This window comes from Dermacentor variabilis, chromosome 1 (assembly GCF_050947875.1).
Source record: "Dermacentor variabilis isolate Ectoservices chromosome 1, ASM5094787v1, whole genome shotgun sequence".
NCBI lineage: Eukaryota > Metazoa > Arthropoda > Arachnida > Ixodida > Ixodidae > Dermacentor > Dermacentor variabilis.
In genome coordinates this window covers 268205687-268227548 of record NC_134568.1, presented here as the reverse complement: position 1 = coordinate 268227548, position 21862 = coordinate 268205687, and the positions used below count along the sequence as shown (strand labels likewise).

At 47.6% G+C, this 21862-nt stretch overlaps 1 protein-coding gene across 3 annotated transcripts in view; it reads left to right on the top strand.

Moving 5' to 3' along the window:
• The window catches only part of Cbp53E (Calbindin 53E), a 266973-nt gene that overhangs the window by 236304 nt on the left and 8807 nt on the right, over nucleotides 1–21862 (top strand). For 2 of the 3 annotated variants that reach the window (XM_075675463.1, XM_075675471.1), the window contains exons 5-11: nucleotides 7570–7626; nucleotides 8107–8187; nucleotides 9347–9402; nucleotides 9557–9602; nucleotides 11762–11779; nucleotides 20671–20727; nucleotides 20971–21042. In XM_075675463.1, the coding sequence (XP_075531578.1) occupies nucleotides 7570–7626; nucleotides 8107–8187; nucleotides 9347–9402; nucleotides 9557–9602; nucleotides 11762–11779; nucleotides 20671–20727; nucleotides 20971–21042 (387 nt within the window). The remainder of the gene's footprint in view (nucleotides 1–7569; nucleotides 7627–8106; nucleotides 8188–9346; nucleotides 9403–9556; nucleotides 9603–11761; nucleotides 11780–20670; nucleotides 20728–20970; nucleotides 21043–21862) is intronic. The other variant, XM_075675479.1, reaches the window with a different exon arrangement.

Sequence of the window (21862 nt, the reverse complement as noted above, 5' to 3'; positions counted from 1 at the left end):
AACTTGTTTTCGCGTCGTCCTAGCTTGCCACCCCGTTATATGCGCGCCCTGGCAGCTGCTGCCATCTCACTGCCACAGAGAGAACTGCGTCTTTTGTTGCACGGTCGGGCTTAAATTCAAAGTAGGCGCGCTCTCAGATATCGCGCGCGTCGTGCATACAGACTTCCCATGGTTAGAGGGTTCCTTTCGCTCTCTCTATTCCCTTCTTATCATTTACTATTTATGATACCGCCGATACCACTGATAATGGGCGCAGAGCGCCGCACGGATGACTGACGAAGCGTGTAAAAGAATAGCGTTGTGATAGAACAGTCACATTATACCAACCCGGATATTATTTTTTGGTGAGTCATTCTGTTTTGTGAGCATACCGTTCTGATTTTCTTGTTTGGTTGCTGATTTTCCTTCTATTTTCTATTATCTCGTTTTTGTCAAAATGACTTGCATGGACGACGAGCGCAGGTTGAAAGAAACCCGCCCACAGAACGAAACCGAGCTTGTGAACAGCCGCGCGAGATGACGACAGGAAAGGCCCGTCAGTCGAGTGGCTCGGCTATTATTCGGCATTTGCAGATGATAGTGCGTCCCTTACGGGCTTTGTTTCTAACATCGGCGATTTCATTACACCGACAGATACTTACTTGTATAAGTGTACGATTCAATGAAAAGATAGAGTTTAACAGAAGCTGAAGACGTGAGCCATGCTATATGCAGGGCTTGCTAATTCAGGTAAGGTGTTTGAATTGGCATAAGGAGGAGAAGAATATAAATAAATGTAAATAAAACTTCAGATAAGCTAGGAATAAACAAACAAATTAAGTCCGGATGACAAGCAAAAGGTCGAAGATTGTCTAAAGGGTATACGAGCATTCATAATAGTAGAGACCAAGACCATTGGTTAAATTCGGCAGACTTCCTTCACATGAACCTATTATAACGACTGTTTTCTTTTTTACTTCTGATTTTTTTTCGCTTTTAAATAACTCCTCCTTTGAATCAGAATAAATAGAAATGCGTGCTCAACAACGCGTGTCTCAGAGTGGGCATGAGGTCATGCTGAGAAATAATTGGTTAAAAGAGGTTGGAAGTTTGCCTATCGGGGATAGGGCAAATTGAAATTAACGGCGTCAGTAAACAACGATGCATTATAGAAACGAAAATAGCGGACCGGGAATACGTAAGAACGAGGCGGTAAGCGTAGGACAGCCTGTACACGCCGGCGGTTCAGTAAGGGCACTTCGGTAAATAGAATATGGGTCTCTCTTAATTAGCCGTGCTCCGCGCAGTAGTGTCTCCTACTTTAGAGGCGCGTAAAGTGTTGCCTCAGCCACAGCCTGCCCAACTCAGCGAAAATCGATACAGTTGCTGGGTGTAGAAAATATTCGTGTATTCAACTCATTCAAAGACTGCCAGGTATATCGCGTGATTTCTGAGTAAGAGCGCTTATGCTTAGTGCAGTACTCGCTTCGCGATATCTCTGGCAATGTGAGCGCATAACAGAGGGACGTTTTAAAGACGCGCTCGGGTAATTGGATGCCCAGGATCATCCCTGCTGCAACAAACTTGCTCTGGCTACTGTACGCACTCCGTATAGGAACATCGTCTTGTATGGCTTTTTTCTACTCATTTCCTAGCCATACCAGCAAAGTGGCATCTCTTTAACGTTTCTTTCTGCACCCTCTGTGCTGCTCGGTCTCCTCTGTTGTAATGAAGTATCCTGGAGGTTAGGCTTCTCTAATGCTTTTATCTCGAAATAAATCTTCTCTCTCGTCCCCCCCCCCCCCCGACTCCGGACACATTATAAAACAATAAAGAGGCGGCATTGCACGCCCGCAGCTGCCGCGGCTTTCAGCGAGCAATCCGAAAAGGAGCGCAATACCAGAGAGCACCGATCACAAAAGGAGCCACGCAGCCTCTGTCGCGCGGGCTCCGCAAACATGTGCGCCCACCTGAGACGGGAAGAGGCCGAGAACGCAGTCGGGTGCGGGAGGGTGAAGGGATCACTGCGTAGCGTGTAACGACATCGCTAAGCCGCTTTTACGAGCTCGCGCACGGGGAGATTCTGAGCCCGGCGCCGCTGGGCCTCGGATCCGCTGCCTGGCGGCCTGGGCAATCGATAAGAAACGTTATAAACGGGGCATAAATCAGCTGAGCGCGCGGGTGTGCGCGGCTGACGAGCTGCTGCAATCCGATGGCGCACGCACAGCGCGAAGAACCGCGAGGAACAAGGTGCCGCGCACGCAGCGGCGCCCCGAACTCATTTACGACCGGTGTCCTGAGCTCTTTGTCGAGGTGCGCGGCGAGGCGACACCTCGAGGCAGCGCTTGGCCCGGAGGGTACGCGTCGGCGATTTCGGAGCAATCCGCCAGTCGAAGAAAAAGCGATTCAAGCAAAAGCCCCTCTGGGAGTTGTCTAAGTATGCGTAAGCATTGTGCCACTTGCTAATCTCCACGCAGCCCGGTGTCATTATGAGTGTTATGAAACTTGAGCCGACCAGTATAAACGACAACGCTGCGGCGACACGAACTGCTGCGAATGGCGGCGCAAGGTGAATTCACGACGCAAGCAACCTACTGCAGGTGGCGGCGCCAGGTGCGCTGGTGACGTTCCGATCGTTATAAACCGGTATCGCTCTTTAGCGCCTTATCCATCCGCGTCGGACCATCATCAACAGTGATAAACCGTACCCCGGCGGCGACGGCGTATGGCGCGGCCGCGCGAGCCCTACCTTGAAAGCGATCTGCGTTGGGGGCAGACTGCGCCGGGTGCTGACAGCTTCGTGTGCGCTGTGAGTTCTCGTTGGAGCGAGGCAGCGCGAAGGTCAATTCGCTCGCTGCTGCGGGCCCTGTCCTGAAAGCGATCGTTACGTGACGGACGGAGGGGCGGAAGGACCGGTTTCCTCGTCGGGGAGGCATAGAAGTGCTTACGCATTTAAATATTTTCCCTTTCATTGTTATTCCCCCGGCACGTATGTACAAACTGACCAACCAATATCAATCCCTCTGAGCAGCTTGTTATGGCACGGTGCTGTACTCAAAACTGGAGTTTTAAGAAATGCGCTGACTGAGCAGCAAATGAAGGAAATAGTCGCAACGTGTAATGCAAAAAATGTCCGGGTACCGTGCATTAGGTGCACGTTAAAGGTCCCCTGGTTGTCAAAATCAATTCGGAGTCCTCCAGTACAGCGTGCGTCATAATCAAATCGTGGTTCTGGCACGCAAAACCTCAGAATTAATTTTTTTTAACACGCTTGAGTGACACTAGCAATTGAAAAGCCTCTCGCGCACGCAAATTTACTTTGACAAACAATATATCTTGTATGTCATCAACGGAAATGATTTGGAAAACCACTTTAAAGTACAATCACCTTGCGAATGGTTAATTGTGAACAGTCGGCTCGCATAATCCGGTTTACTTAATCAGGCGCCGTAAGCGCTATCGCTTGCGATGCGCTGGTTACAGGCGCATGATATCGGCTATAAAGCGTGCTTTCGCAGAATGAAAGGTCAGCGTTAGAAATGCCCGTTTTAAACGATTTTAAATCAAAACTTCTGCTACGCTGAACAAAACTTGCCGCACGCACTGGCACCAGAGCGTTCGCCTGCTTATCGCAGAGCTGTGATATTCAATAAATTAAATTAAATTGAATAGAATTGCATCAAAGTATTAACGAAAGCCATATCAGCGACGTGCTTTTGGACGTGCGTCTCACGGCACTGCATAAAGCAATCCACTTGCACACGATGTCAGAAACACAGCGAAAGTCAAGAGCGAATTATCACCAGAACGTGGCGAGGTAAACGGCGGGAACAGTCTTAATCGACGTCTTACATGCGTGCATTCTCTATTCAAAACACAATGAGAAAAAAATAATTATCTACAAAATAATAAAGAAAACACAAACCGCACACCTTCCACAGCAAGAATAAATCCAGTCTTCCTGAAAAAGGCTGAAAAAACAGACAAAAGTGTGACAAGTAAAAGTATTTCGTTCAGTAAAGAACCCTTAAATGAGTGCACCCATAAGCACTGCCCCCCCCCCAAACACATTTAAGCTCCGCACGTGTATTTGCTATCCTTTCAACAAAGATGAACTGTTGTTGTTGTTGTTGTTGTTGTTGTTGTTGTTGTTGTTGTTGTTGTTGTTGTTGTTGTTGTTGTTGTTGTTGTTGTTGTTGTTGTTGTTGTTGTTGTTGTTGTTGTTGTTGTTGTTGTTGTTGTTGTTGTTGTACTCCTGTAGTGGACGCGTAGGCACATTTTCAGGGCGGCATTTATGACTATCCTAAGTAACGTTTCCGTATATCATTAGCAAACAGCGACGCGAAGACACCGAATCGACTAGCGGGGGCTGCACCTTGCACGGTGCAGGATGCCCCCTGGATCATCCCCTGCATTTGGCTTGGAGCTACAACTTCATCGGCTCGTCATCGATGAAGAAATGCTTTGCGGTGTGACTGGAGCGCAGTACAACGTACAGGGTAGTCAACAGCACGGGAAGCGACAGCGGTAAACAAGTGTGCATCGACCAAACAACGGCAACAGACGCGGCTGTTCCGAGAGCCAGTTCAAGACAAATTGGTGCATTAGAAATCGCCAAAGGAAGCGTTCGTGCTCTCCACGTAAAATTTGTGCGGACAACTAAGGCGCCGAAAATCTTTGGATTTATATGGAGGAACGGCGAGGCCCTATAAGGCGCTTCAGTAGCGTCCACTGAGCCGACTGCATGGCACAATACAAACAAGCATAAACTTACAGCGGGAATTCCAGGTGTCAGCCAGCATTTTTTGGTAACTAAGGCACGCTAGCCGGTCTACCCCACTTCCATGCACAACCTGCTCCAATGGCCCAGTGGCTTCACTTTCCAGAACACACGTACGGATATATTTAGACGTGTTACTATAACTGCAGCAACTATAGACTAAGCTTTCATTCGCCACGGCAAGTGAGTCTCTCCATTAGGAGATGCGTTGCGGCTCGCTGAGGAATACCAGAGTCGTATTTGTGTTCGTTTGAATCGCACCTAGTGTTTTCTTATGGGCGTCATAAAAGCTTTCCGCACGGAATCGCCATCCTTTGCAAACTTGGTGTCATTAGCGGTGACACTTTGCACGCTTTCACTTAGGTGCATATTATACTTGAAGCGTACTCGTCGGGTGGTCGTCACCACCATGTCGAGCGATCAGGAGCAGGTGGTGTGTTCTTGTAGCGTCATTTCACTTCAACGATTAGGTGCATGGGGATCTATGAGGTACACGTATACGTCTCACTTCACAAATGCGGCCCTGAGTGAATGTCCTCCTCCTGCGAAGAGGCGCGCGAATCTTACGGTGCGCCTTAAAGTGTAGCAACGCACTCAGAACTGTTATCGTGCTAGTCGTAACTGACATTCGGTCATTTACTCGCGGGAACAAGGCGAGCACTTCGGCCCGTCTAAACGCCGCCTATAGCGACCCGCGTGGTCCACAAGCACCGTGAATCTGTTTCAAGCCTGGCTGCGCCGCTCTATAGTATATAGCGCACCCGCGAGGTGAAACTCCCGAGAAGAATGACGTCGTTCACGACTCCGGAGGCAGCACCCGCTGTTCGGTAGCGCAGCGTTGCCTTTGCACAGAAACAACGCCAAATGAATACACGGGAAAGAGAAGAGCAAAGTAAACGGAGCGCTCCATCTCAAGACGAACGGCAGATGTCAACGGCACACGGGCGCTTCAAAAATATTGGAACAAGTCGGCAGCATCGGAAATGATTCGCGTAGCGGGGCTTTTGTACGCGCACTCTACATTCGACAGGGCTCCTTTTTTATCTCTCTCTCTCTTTGCTCCTTTCTCCATCAGCGCTGCGCTGCTACTTGCACCGAGGTGCCTCGGCCTTAATTTATTTCACTGCGAATGGGCAGCTAGTGCGCAGCGCTCCGTTTTCTTTTGTTGTGAAGAGCAGCCAGCTTTCAGGCAGAAACGCGGATTGTAGGTAAAAGTCATCGGAACAAAAAGAGAAAAAAGAAGAATCTGGAAAAATAAGGGGGATAACTTTGTTCGACAGCCTGTCTTGCCGATAGCTTTCCGAAGCAAACATCACAAGCGGCAGGATCTCTCCGTCCCATGCTCTCGTCAGATGCGTCGACCGCCGGTTCAGCGAGGTTATACGAGCATGAAGTCGATCGACGCATCAAATGAAAATCTCGTTACGTTGCTCGCTTTTTTTTTCTCGGTCGTGCCGGTAAAATAAAACAAAATGGAGGCGAGCGACACAAAGCAATGGAGTGCGTTCGGTTAACTGAGGCGCTCTAGAGCTCCCTACGTCCTAATGTTTGTGTTATCGTGCATTATAACGGGAATCGAGCCGAGTCAACACACGGCCTTCGACTGTTGCCTTTCTGCCATTTCTCCCCGCTTTCTCCCTGTCTTTCTATTTCCCTCTTCGTCTTCTTTTTTTTTTTTTCGCGCCTAGATCTACACACATATGGAGGAGACGTTTTGATCCTGAGCAAACATACACAAAGCGCTCCCTCAACTCTCTGATCCGGAACTTGGTGACGAGAGCGCTCGTTCGATACAGAACGAAAAAGCGGAAGGGAGTACAGGTAAACTTTGCAGTATCACTGAACCAAGAAGGAATCGCTACCTAAAGATCGAGGAATTTCTTCCCCATGTACATAAATGCGTGCAGTCTTGAATCGGGTGGGAAACAAAACTTGGTGTTTAACCGAATTCAAGTTAAATAGCAAAAATCTAATGAAAAGCCGTGTTATGCGCTATTGTAGAGCAGTGAAATTGTTATTGTATTCCAAGAGCCTTTCACCATCAGACATAATTTTCGTACGGCAGCGTTCTCGCATTCCTGATTACATCAAAAGCAAGTGATTGCGGCCGGAAGCTTAGTTGGAGGATCGTGGCTTCTGAAAGGAAGAAAGAACCGACTGGCGCTATAATATTTCTATCCGTGATTGTTCGTTGCAGTTCATTGCTTTTCTCGCTTCAGCTCGACGGCGCCCGCCCCCTCTTCTTTTTTTTTTTTTTAATCGACTTGAGCCATTTTAACGTGACGAGGCTCCACACCACAGTTATCTGTGGCGCTGAAAGAATTATGACGTACATAATAGGATGTGTGTTGACATCACACGGACGCAGTAATAAGCGGATTAACATAAAGAATTAAAGAAAATGGAACCTTTTTTGCTAACGATTGGTGCTCCGGATGCATAAAAACACATATCTTTGGTTACTTTTCGCACTGAAATGCTCAATTGCGTTGAGCAGGTTCTTGGAGAAGTTGGATAAAAGGTTCGTTCTAGATGCTTAATTAAACTCGAAGTATTGGAGGCTGCAGAAAGTGGCGAGGCAGTCACAGCGCTAAGCGTCGCTTACCTCATTCGCGGCAACTCTGTAGCGTGCCCACAGAGCTCGCCACTGTTGCAGTTCGCCGAATAAAAAGTGCGCAATGTTAGTCCTGTATATTTCACGGAGAGACGAAAGCGATACAGCTTGTGGCAATGCCATCGAATAGTGTCTGGACCGAAGACAAGCTATTGTAATACGTAATTCTTTTCCCCGTGTCTCTGTCTCTCTGCAGATCTGGCGCGAATACGACACCGACGGGAGCGGATACATCGAAGCAGATGAGTTGAAAGTAAGACGCCTTGTTGTTTTCTTCCTCTTTCTGTTTGTCTGCTTGCTACACTTCGTGAAGCTCGGCGCCTGTTGCATTTGAGAAACAGTAAAAGGGCCGAAGGAAAACTAAGAGTGAGTATAGTTAAGCAAGACAAAGTAAGCAAACGAGACAAAGCTTGTATTTCAAGACAAAAAAAAAATCACGTTGGTTGTTTTTGTTTATTAAATGATGAATAGTGGGAAAACAGGGCACCTAAGAGCCGGCTATCCCAGTCATTGGTGTGTTGCAAGGTACAATGTGCGCGCGAGTGCGCTCTTGCTCCTTGTATGCCTATAGTCGTTCTAGCGCGAACGCAGTCTATCTCGTCTATAACAAGCCCTAAAAGCAGTTATCGTATATGACAGTAACAAGAGCTCTACTGAGGGTGCACAAACTTTGTATCACAACTGAAGACTCCGCGCATTAGTGTTTTTCTCTCTTTACCCTATCTTTTTCCAGAACTTCCTAAAGGATTTGCTCCGAGAGGCCAAAAAAGACAGCATCGAAGAAGACAAGCTGATTGAGTACACAGACACACTGGTGAGTGAGTACGCGCCGCACAAATTCATCGAGCGATTCGACATGTGCACGGCTTTCGAAATGTGGTTATGGCGCAGGGGTTGACAGGACAGCGCGGGGCAGAAGGGGCGAGGCCATAAATCTCTCTCGGACAATGCTCCGCCGCGTCCGGGCCCTGTCCTTCAGAGGGCTGCGCGAGCTTGGCGCTGCCGCCTGTCCCCGGTCGGAGGTCTCTAATCAGAGGCTTCTCCGGGAGAGACTCCTTGTTTTGCGAAAACAGGGCGGCTGCCCGAGGCCATTAAAGCAGAACCAAAAGAGGAGGCGATAAGAGGGGCCAAGAGGGACGTGCGGCGCATGCCACTTGTGGGGAGAGCGCGCTTCAAATCCTGTTAGGGCCGGCGAGTGGGGCGCCCGATTCCGCTGTCAGTTGTCGCCGCGCTTTGTTTGCGACGCACGTACGCGCCGCGAACAATTGAGGCCCCGCCATCCGTCAGCGGGAGCTTGCGCGCGCGCGCGCTGACATTCCTGTCAGATGAACGAGAACCCCTGTAATGCCCGCCGATACATGATCGCTGAGCGCGTATCGCGACCCCGGCCGGAATTTGAGAAGGGCAAGCAAAGTGCGAGGAATGCCGCCCAAATTACCCTTGAGCGGAAAGCGCACGGCCTGCGGGCTGGACCACCCGCTCGAGTCGATTGTTATCTGCGGTGGATGGCACTGACAATGGCCTGCCGGCCGGCCGGCGCGAGGATAAGCGTACTCGAAAAAGGTAGCCACTGGAACAGCAACAAACAAGGGCCGGCCGCTCCTGTCCGCTGAATCCCAGGAGCGAGAAAGGAACGCGCGCACTCCGGACGTTTCGGAATGCCGACCGGCTGAATGGACGAAAGACGCGGGCGTAAAAAGCAAACTCCATTCAGCGGGTCACTTCTCGGAACAGTTTTGATCGCTGCGAAGCAGAGGAGAAGGCTGCCGCTGTCGTTGACTCACCTCGGCCTTTCGAGCTCTCGCTCTCTCTCGAGGGTGAGTGCGCGTCTGATGGCCACGGGCAGTCACGTCCCTTCTCGAGGCGGCCGCTCTTTGAAGTCGGCCACCCCGCGCGGCTCGCAAGCTACCTGTGCTCCGGCAGAACAGCGTTAGCTCACCGGTTGTCCTCTTTTCTTCACTCTCTCTTTGCAGCTACAAATATTTGACAGCAATAAAGATGGCAAGCTACAGCTCAGTGAGATGGCCAAGTAAGTAGTTTTTCGTTGCACTCGCCACTGGCGGTTAGCAAAATGGAAGAAAAAGACAAACGCCAAAGCCACACATGAGTACAAGCAGTTGTTTGTCGCATTTATATCTGCAAATTCCTACCTGTCCTTTTTTTTCTCTCTCTCTCTTTCCTAGGCTTCTTCCAGTAAAAGAAAACTTTCTCTGTCGTTCGGCCTTTAAGGTAAGAAAACTGGCTATAACGTCTCGTGTGCGAATATGACAAGAGACATAAGATTAGTAAAAGGTGAACATTTTTGCTGAAGGTGACCAAACAGACTCTGCAAGTGTGTGATGTAAATTCAACAAGAACAGGCCTACGAAGCCCTTTTGGCATGTTCTGTACGTGTAATCCTGAAGCAAGAAAGGATTAGCATTCTGACAGACATTCTGCGTTACATTCGAGAGAAACATTATTTGAAATGCACATGTAACAATTTAAAGCGCACTTGCAGGTGTCGGCTCGAATGTGAACGCGACGTCATCGCGTAGAAACATAGCGTGCCAGCGCATCTTGTATTTCAGTGCAGGGCTGACGACGGATTCTGAGCAATAATTTTTTAAAGGAAAGGCTATATCGCTGTAATAATTAATAAATGTTATGCCCATGACTTAAAGCATGTATTACCGTACACTTCTTCAACGAGTTAGGAAACTAGTCGCTGGACAAACGATAACAAAGGGATAATTTGGCATCATTTGTGTGGTATATCACCTGTACGTTACCTCTCCATCTGCCGTTCAGCTTCTCTTTTTTTTTCGTCATGTCTTGTTGTTTTTTCAACTCCTACGCCACCAACGGTGCGCACTACACACGTTGCTGCTGACCCCAGCACTTTGTGGAGTACGCAGATAGCACATCAGGGAGATCTACACTCTTACCCGTCCTAAATTACAGCCTTAGCCAAATGTGTCGGCACCACTTTGCGAGTGGCCAACTCTGTGACCAGCCCACAGGCGGAGGCCGCTGTGTAACTTTCGATGCTCCAGAGTCCCAGATGTTGAGAGCGACAGACCTCCTCATTGCCTTTATACTCATGGGCTGTGGCTTTCGCGGCACATTTATTATTATTATTATTATTTAGAGAGGCCTCCCACCATTGGACGAAAACAATCATCTGCTCAATAAAAGTTTATTCACCGTCCTTTAGAGCTTCGCCTTATCTCCTTTTCCTCCCACTTCAGAGCGGAAAAAGTGATAACGTGGGCCCCGTCATGGGCACCGGTGACAGATTTTGTCACTGCTTTCGCAGTGGTTTCGAAACATTTCACAAATACTGAACACATGTTTCCAAATAAGTTAGTGCATTACAAAGTGGAAATTAAACTTTACCACTTTACAAAAAAAAAGGTCACGTAATGGAAATTGTTGTGACGGCTAGTACATTTCAGATATTCATTATATCACCTTAAATAATCTTGATAGTAGCAAATTAGGTAAACTAATACATAGTACTAATGTTTTCTTTTCTTTCAGATGATGGTTTTTCTTGACAGAAGGATATTCTAAAATTAAACGTTTAAAGAAATTGTTCTTCGTAACCTGGGTAGCCAGAGGGTTACCTTTTCTTCTTTCGTAAATGTACAGAAACAATTACCAAGCCCAAGTAATTGCTACCGTAGTTGCTAGCTCAGTGGAAATTTACCTGTTGGTTACGCCCCATCCGTACCCATTTAGAACCTTATTATGCTTAAGGCAACAGTCGAAACACGAGCGTCATAAACGTGTAAAGCGATGGTGAAAACAATTCAAGAGTTGGTTAATCACGCTCACTGGTCCCACTCTTTCACCACTTGATGCAGGAAGCGTCCAGTCTAGATATTTTTTTTTAACTCATCACGATCATATGCAAAATTTGGAAAAATAGGGGCCTATACGTTGATTTTCATTCATCACTTGCCACACCGATGATGTGCTCGCGAGAACCGAAATACACCCACGCTTGTACAGTATCACGACTTATTGGTTCCGCAGCCCTGTTGCATCCTGTTCAAAGTATTCTCCTTGTACTTCTGCAGACGTGATTTTCATAGTCTCGATATTAGTACAGCCGGAAATTCTAACGATGATCTTTTCCTAAGCCTATAGAACCTTATGAGAATGCCAACTGCACACGCCCACCAAGGCTCACCCATCCACGAGGCAATGTTTGCTCACCTTCATCCTTGACAACCGCAGCCAGCTGGCCAGCGAGGCCTCGCGTTCTCTTAAGTAACGGGGCCGCTCACGGCCCCCAAGAGTTCTATAGCAGCCTACTTCTTTTGTTTTTCTTGCCCGGCAGGGCGTTCGATCTCCTCTGCCACGCTTTGTGACCCGCCCTATACATTTGTTGCCCTGCACAGCTAACTGATGCGACAGCGGTACGTACCACCACGGGAGTGCCGTGGGCATGCCTGCTATGAGTGTGATCTCCGTAGCCCCACCACAATAGTGGACTGCCGAATGTCTCCTCTGTACGTGCTGCAGCTGCCCGACAGCACCGCGTGCCTCACCGCCGCCTGCCGTAGAGTAGAGCGCGGCTGCTCTCGCGCCGGCCATTTCGCTTGCCAGCAGAAGCTGCTTCTCGCAGTCGCGACCACGCGCAGTGTCCATCCACTCGGTGAGGCTGGCGCCGCCTGTACCGTGGCCTTATCGGGCACAGCTTAGCTGTGCAAACTTCCTGTTGCGAAAGTGCCCGTTACGTGCGACCAAAGCATTGCGCGTCCTCTCAGAGCACCGAGGCACGCAAACAACAAAAGCAAACGCAAACACTCGCCTTTCGCTGCGCGCGCCGTATATAGCTATCTGTATAATGCAGATCGAAGCATCATCTTACGCGGGTGATGTTTCGATTTTGCCCTTCTGGCGCCCATTATATAGCAGTCTTTGTCGTATTACCGAATAAGGAGATACGCCAATTACAAGCAGTTGAATAGTTGGAATTATCGCGTCGAAGCTACCAGCACTTAATAAAAAGCCACAGTGCCGCACACTCTTGGGTATGTGCATTTATTTGAAATACGAATAGAAGTTCGATGACAGCGATACGTTCAACAACCTTTTTCTAAAACAACACCATATCAGCTACCTCTGAAAGGGGACTGGCTGCAAAGAGTTGACCTCTTCTTTGCTGCCATAATAAACCAACGCGCAGACGCAAAAGTGCTGCGAAGTCGTGCTAAACTTTGGACTCTCAGCGCCAAGTTCGGCAACCGAAGCAGCGACTCGTTCGAACTCGTTACGCTTCTACGCCCGTATTCACAAAAAGCTCTTACGCTAGAATAGTTCGTAAGGGAAAATTCTAGCCCTAATGCTGGCCACATATCATTAGCGATGCCGACGACTGATGGAAAAGCACACCCACGAACGAGAAACTTGGTGAATGCGAACCCTTGATTTGCGCAGCTAGCAGGACATTATCCAATACTTAGGCGCTAGCCAACAGCTTCTGCGCCCGCATGCAAGTCACTTTACATAACGCCACTTATTTAAGCTGGCACACCCGTTGCAAACCAAGAGCCGCACAACGTAAAACTATTCTATTCTATCTCCTGCCGTCAAATTTGCGTAACCACAGACGCAAGCATCGGGCGTTGGCCAACAGCGTTGTTAAAAAAAGTTGAATTAAGGGGTTTCACGTGCCAAAACCACTTTCTGATTATGAGGCACGCCGTAGTGAGGGACTCCAGTAATTTTGACCACCTGGGGTTCTTTAACGTGCACCTAAATCTAAGTACACGGGTGTTTTGGCCCCCATCGAAATGCGGCCGCCGTGGCCGGGATTCGATCCCACGACCTTGGGTTCAGCAACCCAACACCATAGCCACTGAGCAACCAAGGCGGGTAGCAGCGTTGTTTAAACAGACCTATCAAACGCTCTTCTCGTTCATATGAGGTGATTTTTGTTTGCTTTCAAAGCGAATAACATTGCCTACATTGACAGATTATCCTTATCTAATTGGCTGACGGTAGGCGACGAGCTCGCAGAAGTGGAGAGAGTTTCGGTGTGGCAGAGCTAGCGCAGTGAAAGTAGGCAACCGGATGAGCAGGACGGTGCCAGCGTAAGCGATTGGTCCGCTTCCCCTTGCTTAACTTGCGTTGGCTGGTCAAAAATCACGGCGTCGTGCAACAGGGAGCTAAACATGTCACTAAAACGGTTCCTCAGCGAAGAAAAGTTGGCAGATCCATGGCGCATACGCTTCGACAGGGCTCGAAAACGTTATCTGTCGCGAAAAGTTTGCTTAATATACGCAAAGATATCCATTCTCGCAGGCAGCTCCGCGTAGCCAGTACCAGGGCGATCGACGTGCATCCATCCTGTATTCCTTTCTAAAAAGTGCAGTCTCCGACTATATTAATGCATCTTTAGTGCGTACATGTCACTTTGACATGGTAAGTGTTTGCGGTTTTGTGACGTCATATGACAAACCCGCTAAGTGGATGCAGCACGGAACATTTCCACCGAAAACGGAGGACTGTTGGCGAAAAAGGCGTAGAATCGGAAACAACTTTTATGTCTCTTTTGTTCGGCCTAACCACGCATAATCATTGCGTACACGTCCTATCGGATTCTTTCGCAGTTTTCTTTACATCGCGTGATAGACAGGTGACGTGGGCGTGGTCCGAAATTTTACTAATCGTGGAGGGCTGTAACGGCAAAAACAGAATAGAAACGGTTTGAAATAGCCTTACGTTGTAGCATCTAAAGCTTTTAAAAAAACTGAGTACAAGGGAGCTATAACGTAAAACTATTCCAAACTTTTCTATTCCAATTCTGCTATCAGCCCTCCACGATTGGTCAAAAACTTTTTTCGACCACGCCCACTTCCCCTGTCTGTCACGCGACGTCACGAAAACTGCGATACCTCCCCATTTAATATGATGTGTACACACTGATTACGTGTGATTTGACAGAAAAAAGAAACAACAGTTATTTCTGATTTGACGCCTTTTCGGCACTAGCCCTCGGCTATTGGTAAGAAGTTTTCGGGCTCCACCCACTTCAACTGCCTGTCACGCGACGTCACAAAACCGCACAAACTCACCGCGTCAAAGTGACGTGTACGCGATAAAGATGCATTAATATGCCGAACAACACTGAATTTTCTTCTGAATAACCGCAGGTTGCCCCGTTCCGAAAGGAATAAAAGATGGCTGCCGCAAATCGCCCAAGTACAGGCTACTCGCACCTACCGGATAGCATGGGTTTATTTGCGTATAATGAAACATTTTGAGTAGCCGCGTAACGTTTTCGAGCACTTTCGGAACGTTTACGACCGCATTCTGCCAACTCTTCCTTGCTGGGGATCCGTTTTAGCGTCATTTTTAAGCTTCCGTTGTATGCCGGCGTGATTGTCGACCAGCCACCACAAGCTAAGTAAGGGAAAGCCGACCAATCGCAGACGCCGGCACCACCCTCTTTATCCGGTTATCGATTTTCAGTGCACTGGCTCTGCCCCAGTGAATCCCTCTCCACTAGAGCGTTCTCCTCGCCTCTTGTGAGCCAATTAGATACGACAAGCCGCTCAGTGTAGGCAATGTTATTCGTTCTTCAAGCAAACAAAAGTGACCTCCTATGAACGAGGAGAGCGTTTGATTGGTCTGTTCAGACAACCCTGCGGGTGTCCGCCCGGTGCTTGCGTCGGTGGTTACGCAAATTTGACGTCAGGAGATTGGAATAGAAACATATTGGAATAGTTTTACGTTATAGGGCCCCAGATTCCCGGCGTACCGCTTTGAATGTGGTCCACGCACGTGACGTGATGGTTCAAAGCGTGCAGGCCTTGCGCTATCTAGGTGTTGCGCCCGCCCAGCAAAGCTGTTGATTTGTTGCACTGCGTGCGTGTGTTCAGCCATCCGGCGCGTCAGAGACTGCATTCATTCCACGTGGCTGAAGCGGCTTCCATGAATGACAAATAAAATGAACTTCCTTTTCCTCTGTTCGCTTTGGCTCATATAACTGACGTATGAAGACAGGTCTTACGGGTCGCCTGGAGACATGCATCATGCACCCATCTTGGATTCACCTAGTGTTCACGTTGTTTATTTGTCGTAGACGAACCTTGAGAAAACAAAATACAACAGAATATCGTGACCTGATGACTCGATACAATAAAGTATCGAATACAACAGTTCGCGAACTTATGTTATCTAGTTGGCAAAAAGAAGAACGAGCAGCTTTAAACCAAACCCATATAATAAAGAAAAAGCACCGGCTTTGTTCGCGTGCTATGTGCGCGAAGCGTATAGCAAAGAAGACATAGGATACGAGGACATTACTTGCATTTTTCACCAGTCTTGCTCCATGTTTTGCTCCATATGACAGGATCGGAAGCAAGAAAGGCAGGCCTGTTCTCGCACCTCGCACAAGCATGACATATGTGTTATTACTTTGAGATGGCAGTACCATTTTGGTCTACGTTGTTGGTTGTTCACTGCGATGGCACGGGCGCACTGAAGCAGAGCTATCTATCGGCATTGCATACCCTCGCAACCTTCAGATGAAAGTGAGGGTTACACAATGCACAATGAGCGGGAAAACGAAAAAGTTACGGTCAGGAGTATTACATACACCTCGGCAGCATCCTAGTATTTTTTTTTCCTTAACCGTTGCTCAAAGAAAAATGAGGCAGATAAAGTTGCCTGAGCTCACCGAGCATCCTTATCCGATTAAGTGTTTATATCCTACGTGGTCATCATTATACCAACTGATCTGGTAATGGCGCACACGCTTCGCTGTAAAGACTAGGCATGCAACGCGTTTCACTGCTGACCACACAGGCTGTGCAAGGATCCACCCACTGACTCTGAGACCGACAAGGTTGACGAGCATGTCGGCAAACTTAGCCCATCAAGCTGTTTTCAACATGGGTGTGACTGCGTGGACTTGTAATACTAGAACGACAGATTGCTACGAACGCACGTCTGTAAATTGTCACCTGACTTCGTTACGGCAGGCGTTTGGAAACAAAGACACATACGGCACGCTGCACATTAGACGGTGTCGCACCTTAATGTGGTCTCTTCCTTCACTTCGGTACCTATTCAAACTTTAAATCCCTCTCGCCAGCAATGATTTATGCGCGGCGGGATTATGCACTTTCTGTACGCAAAGAGCACTTATGCACCGTTATATGTGTTGTACGTGTGCTGTTCCGTCCTTTGACGCAAAACTTCTTCGTACATCGTAACTCAAAAAGTTACAAGTCACTACTTTCATCTCCACAATTGCGAGCCCGAATAAATATAATAATAAAAAAACTGGCTGGCAATTTCATTTTTCTCGTGCGGCTAGAGAAACACCAAGCAAACAAAGACTGTCAAAAGCAGAACCTCCCCCCTCCCCAAATAAGGACATAAAAAGAAAGGGGGGGGGGGGGAAGGGCAGAGACAACGAGCAAGCTTGTGAAGTCTGTGTATAGCTGCTTTTATTATTCATACTTTCCGAAATGCTCACAATTTCGTGCAACTAATAGTACCCAAAATAAATGTGATAACTCAGCCTACGGCTGCTATTTGCACTGGACAGCGCCAAAGAGAGTGCAGTTGAAAGTACCTAGTATAGCGGATAAGTGATATCACGGCGTCGCCGCCTCAGGCAAGAAAATTACTATTGCCAAATACAAAGTATAGGACGCATGAGAAACTTACCCTGCCAAAAGGCAGGGCGAGTTTTTAATTTTTTCTTTCTTTCTTTCTTTATTCATTGATTTATTTATTCAAGACATGTAGGTACATTGGAATAATAGTAACATTTGTTTTTTTTAATTTCTTTCACCTTCGATTGTGCGAAGCGGCTCACCGTGACGTGACATTTTCTTGCTAAGTATGGCCGAAGTTTCGTAGTTAATCGTCGAAAAACGGAACGAAAAATCAACTTAGCATATTTTCTACGCTGTTTCGTTCTCGCAAAAACTCTATATCCGCGAAAGTACTCAAACACTTGCGATGTCACATGATATGGTGTCGTCGACGCCGCGGTGGTAAGAGCAATAAATTTTGAAACATCAGTATAGACTTCATTTTCAACGCTAACAATACAGCTTTTCCAGCTGAATAAAAGGAGACGTCACTTTGACAAGAAGTAATCTGCCAGTCTGACCTGACTTAGTGTTTTCCCTGTCCCTTTAATGGCGCTTTACGGTGGGCGAACAGTAGCGCTTAGGAATGCTCTAAAAGAGCTCTCACGAGGCTACATTTACAGCGCTTCTAAGCAGTGTGCTTTGATTTAACGCTCTCTATTCACCCGACAAGTGTGCGAACGGCGCGGTACCTCAAAGATGAAAAATTTAAATAGGTCTACCATGGTTACGTGCAAAGGACGGTCTGTGGAGACGCGTTTTGTATTCAAGCGCACTGTTAATTGTTTAAAAGGTCCTCCCGCTACAGAGGCCCGCAGCGGACGAGTGGCGCAACCCAGCACACGGCTGCTTCGCCAGGCACAGTGGAGTGTCAGTAGCCGCTATCCTGATTGCACCACCGCTGTAGAGACCGCACGCTCTGCATGCGCCGCGCTCACGCTTCGAAAAGCTGTGTACGAGTGACGTCTCGCGCGACGCGAGTCCAGGGCACACTTTTTACGAGGCAGCTAAGCCCGGTCCGCGACCAGAGTACACGCATCTGCGTCTCTACAGCCAAATGCGAGGAAAAAATTAGCATCGTGAGCTCCAAAGCTGTTGCAGCCGGAAGACTTCTGAAGTCGCTAACTCGGTTCGTGAAAGTTTTAGCTGCTGGGTTTACGGTCGCAGATTTCAATTACGCCGTTTAGCGTGCGCTGTGCCTTGGTTCAATCGAGCGCCGTAGTAGCTCTCTTCAGCAGACATCGGGCCGTAATTCACTGCGAGAGGCTGCGTGGCGCAATGCCAAAGTGCCGCTGCCTCGTCACAAATGGCATCGCGCCAGCAGGCAAACCGACGCAGCAGGTGCGCTGCAGAGCACGTTTGCCTCCGTCTCAATTTCGAGCAGCAGCGCTAAAGAAATGTGCAGCATGTATAGCATTCTTTTTTTCATCTGAGCAATAAAGAAAAGAAACTCACTCACAACGGTCAGGCAGGCCCCACTTCTTTTATAAGATTCATTGGCTACACTATTGACCCTTTTCGCGAAGCAGTTTGCTCTAGAGAAACGAGATGGCTCTTTCGGCGACGCGCAGCATGCACGTTGCCTCAGCGAAAGCGCACGAATACGAAACGATTACCTCTTCTGCCCTGATACTGTGCGATCAGCTGTCGGAAATGCAACTGAGTGTTCACAAGCGCACTGCGCTCCATTCATGCTGCAAAATATGCAGCGCTGGAGTGAAGACGTCTGCGATAGTTGGCTGCAAAAATTGTGACTGGCATATTAAGGCATGGAATGAATCTGTGTCCGAGTTCACGGACCGCTGCTACATGAGGACTGCCTGTGTTGCCGGCTCTTCGCGATGCACGCCTACCCTCGAGGATAAAAAAAAACTCACTCATCCGCCAGCGTTATAGCGCTAACCTCCAAGGAAAGGGCTTCAACCCCGGAACGTCTGCACGAGTGAGTTCCGCTCGTTATACGGTGACAAAGGGAGTATATCGCCGCTTCTTGGCATATAGTAAGTTTCTCGCACGTTATCTACGCACATCCACCCCAGCTCACACGTAAACTCACGCCCGCTTTATCGCCAACGTATCAAGAATAAGCGAACGGGAACATAGTTTAATAGATGCGCCGAAGCATAGGTGACGGCGACTACACCGAGAGTCCACTATAGAATGTTCGAAGCTGAACGTTTCGTAACGGTTCACACAGTAAGCGAGTGACAGCGATAATATGCATTTGCTACAAGCTATTACAAGGTACCGAACATCTTCGTTACAAGCCTTGTGCCCAGAAAGGACGAATCTATATCGCAACTGAGCACACCCGCGAGCGATCAGTCAGAAAATAAACAATCAAATAGTGACAGCCCGGGGAACTTTACTGCGTGAGAAACGTGACCAGCCGCTGCTTAAAATTATTTTCTAAATAAATAACGAAAAACTAAACACACTGATACTGATTCCATTCATAAACGGAAGCTTAGGATAACTTGGAATATATTTTTAGCTCCACTTTTGTTGCAAGCACCGTATACGCTGCTCGGGCCGTTTGGACAAAGCGTAATGGGCTCTGAAAGTGCTTACAAGTCCTTTGAAGTTGTAGCCAAAGCTTCGCGTGTCGTCCACCAAGACACTGTCTACGATATCCACTGAAACAGAGGTTTTCAGAGCCGCACCGACGTCATCTACATCCATTGTAAACGGATGAGGCAGCGGAGGCAGCTGACGCAAGCAAAGCAATCAACGCGTCACCACGTGATCAAACATGGCAGCGCCCTCGGGATCGCCGTGAAAAGGGTCAATAGTTAGGGTTTTCTTCGTCGTTCTCAGCGCACATTTATTCGGTGCTTTGCTCCCGACATTGGGTGCGGTCGCAAGAAGCATGAAGGACTATATGCGAACTTCATTTACTCTTCTTGGCTAACTGCGCCCTTGATTTTCCGAAATCGTGTCGCTTATTCTTATGTTACAATAGTTTTCGTCTTATTATTACTATTATGTGAAAATGAATAGGCGCCATCATTATAGCTGACGAAATCTATTTATTTTATTTTCGTTTCAATAAAGAAAAAAGAAAGGGTGGGGGCTCCCGGTGAAGATTCTATATGTAGTTTTGGCTTAAACGCTTTTCAAAGAAGGTGTTTTTAACGCTTTCTAAGAACGTGCTTCATACACCACGTGAATGCGTACATTTTGTACTGTTACATTGCACGGAAGACAGCTTCACGAACACGCGTTAAGCACACGTGTTTCTTCTTCCATTCAGCATGGCCGCTCGTGTATCGACGTCAAGCGTCGCGGGTACACAGTTCATCGAATGATGCACACGCGGCTTCTGCAAAGCTTTCGCAAGATTGCACCGTAGACTTAGAAAATAATTATTGACCAAGATATGTAAATGTAGGTACAGTACATAGTCATTTGAAACTGACAGCATAGTAAGTGGCCTAACTATATAGTTGCATGGCTATTAAACTTCGCTTACAATATGCCTGCACCTGCAGGAACTAGAGGCTCATATTGTAATTAAGAAAAAAGAACTTCTCAATTGCCACACCAAGTTGCGTGAGCTGCGTTTAACGATTCTGAGCTCAGATATCTGCATTTAAATATATAAAGGCTTTTTAGAAACTTTCTTGACGGCGCAGCCTACGAAAGTAACCACGATAAACTGTGACACACTCTCTCTCTTTCTTTTTCCACAGGGCGCAAGTAAGTTAACAAGGGAGGACATAGAGCGAGTTTTCGCACTCTATGATCGGGTAAGTGCAGCATACCCACAATACAGAATACTACTGCAGCAACGCTGCACACATATTGGACAGTGTTTACAGTGAACTGTAGTAGAACAGGTGGAGACCACGCCTCTAGCGCGCGTAGAGTCAACAGCCGCTGCACGCTCAATAGTGTTGTTACCGCGCTACTGTACTGCAATGGTCACAGGGTACAGCTCTTGTGTCACAATCGAAGCGCCTCTCATCAGAGCAACTTTTAAATTTACGCAGGACAAGAATGGCACGATCGAAAATGAAGAACTCAAGGGATTTCTTAAGGACCTCCTGGAACTCGTCAAAAAAGTACGTCTTCTGATTCATGCGCCCAGGTGTTCGCTGGGTGACGGAGTAGATTACAGTGAAAAATATTGAAAATCTCTCGTGGAGCTGTAATCAGATTGAGATTATACCGCATGGTCCCAGCTAACTTTGTCCGAACTGGTAGAAGAAGAAAAAATGAAAAATATGCGGTGGAAGATACAATTATAAAAGACCTACGGTGTTCGTTCGTCACAAGTCGATGACCGAACACTGTAGGTATTATAATCACATTTTGCACGGTGTTTCTTCCTTTGTTTTCTCATAACAGCTTGGCCAACGGTAGCTGGGACATCCTATGTAACTGCTTAAGCTTATGTGAAAGGTAACGGCTGTACAGTTTTCGCAGCGACAACTGATTTGTTTGGTTAAAAAAAAGTATTGCGTCCGTTCTGTACTACTGTGCAGGCAAGTGCAAATACCTTTTTTATCTTCCTTTATCGTTAATAATGCTTATACTGTTGTTCGTTAAATGTATAGGCTAGACGTCTTGCACTTCAGGAAGCTCGATTTCGCCCCATGGACGCGTTCATTCGTATATCACCCCCATTATCATCGACGACACACCAACAACAACCCAACAAGTTAAAAAAGCAATTACACATTATGCCTATTACTCGATTACTCTGGTGCATGGCGAGTTTCTTGATACGCTGCGACCCTTATGCAGCTGGCATACAAGTCTTAAGCACAGGAGCGAACTTTGGAACTTGAAGCCTACACGCCACTTCATTTTTACTTTCGGATAATTTTGTTCATCCCGACAGCACAAACAAGTAAACTTACGCACTTTACCAAACATTCG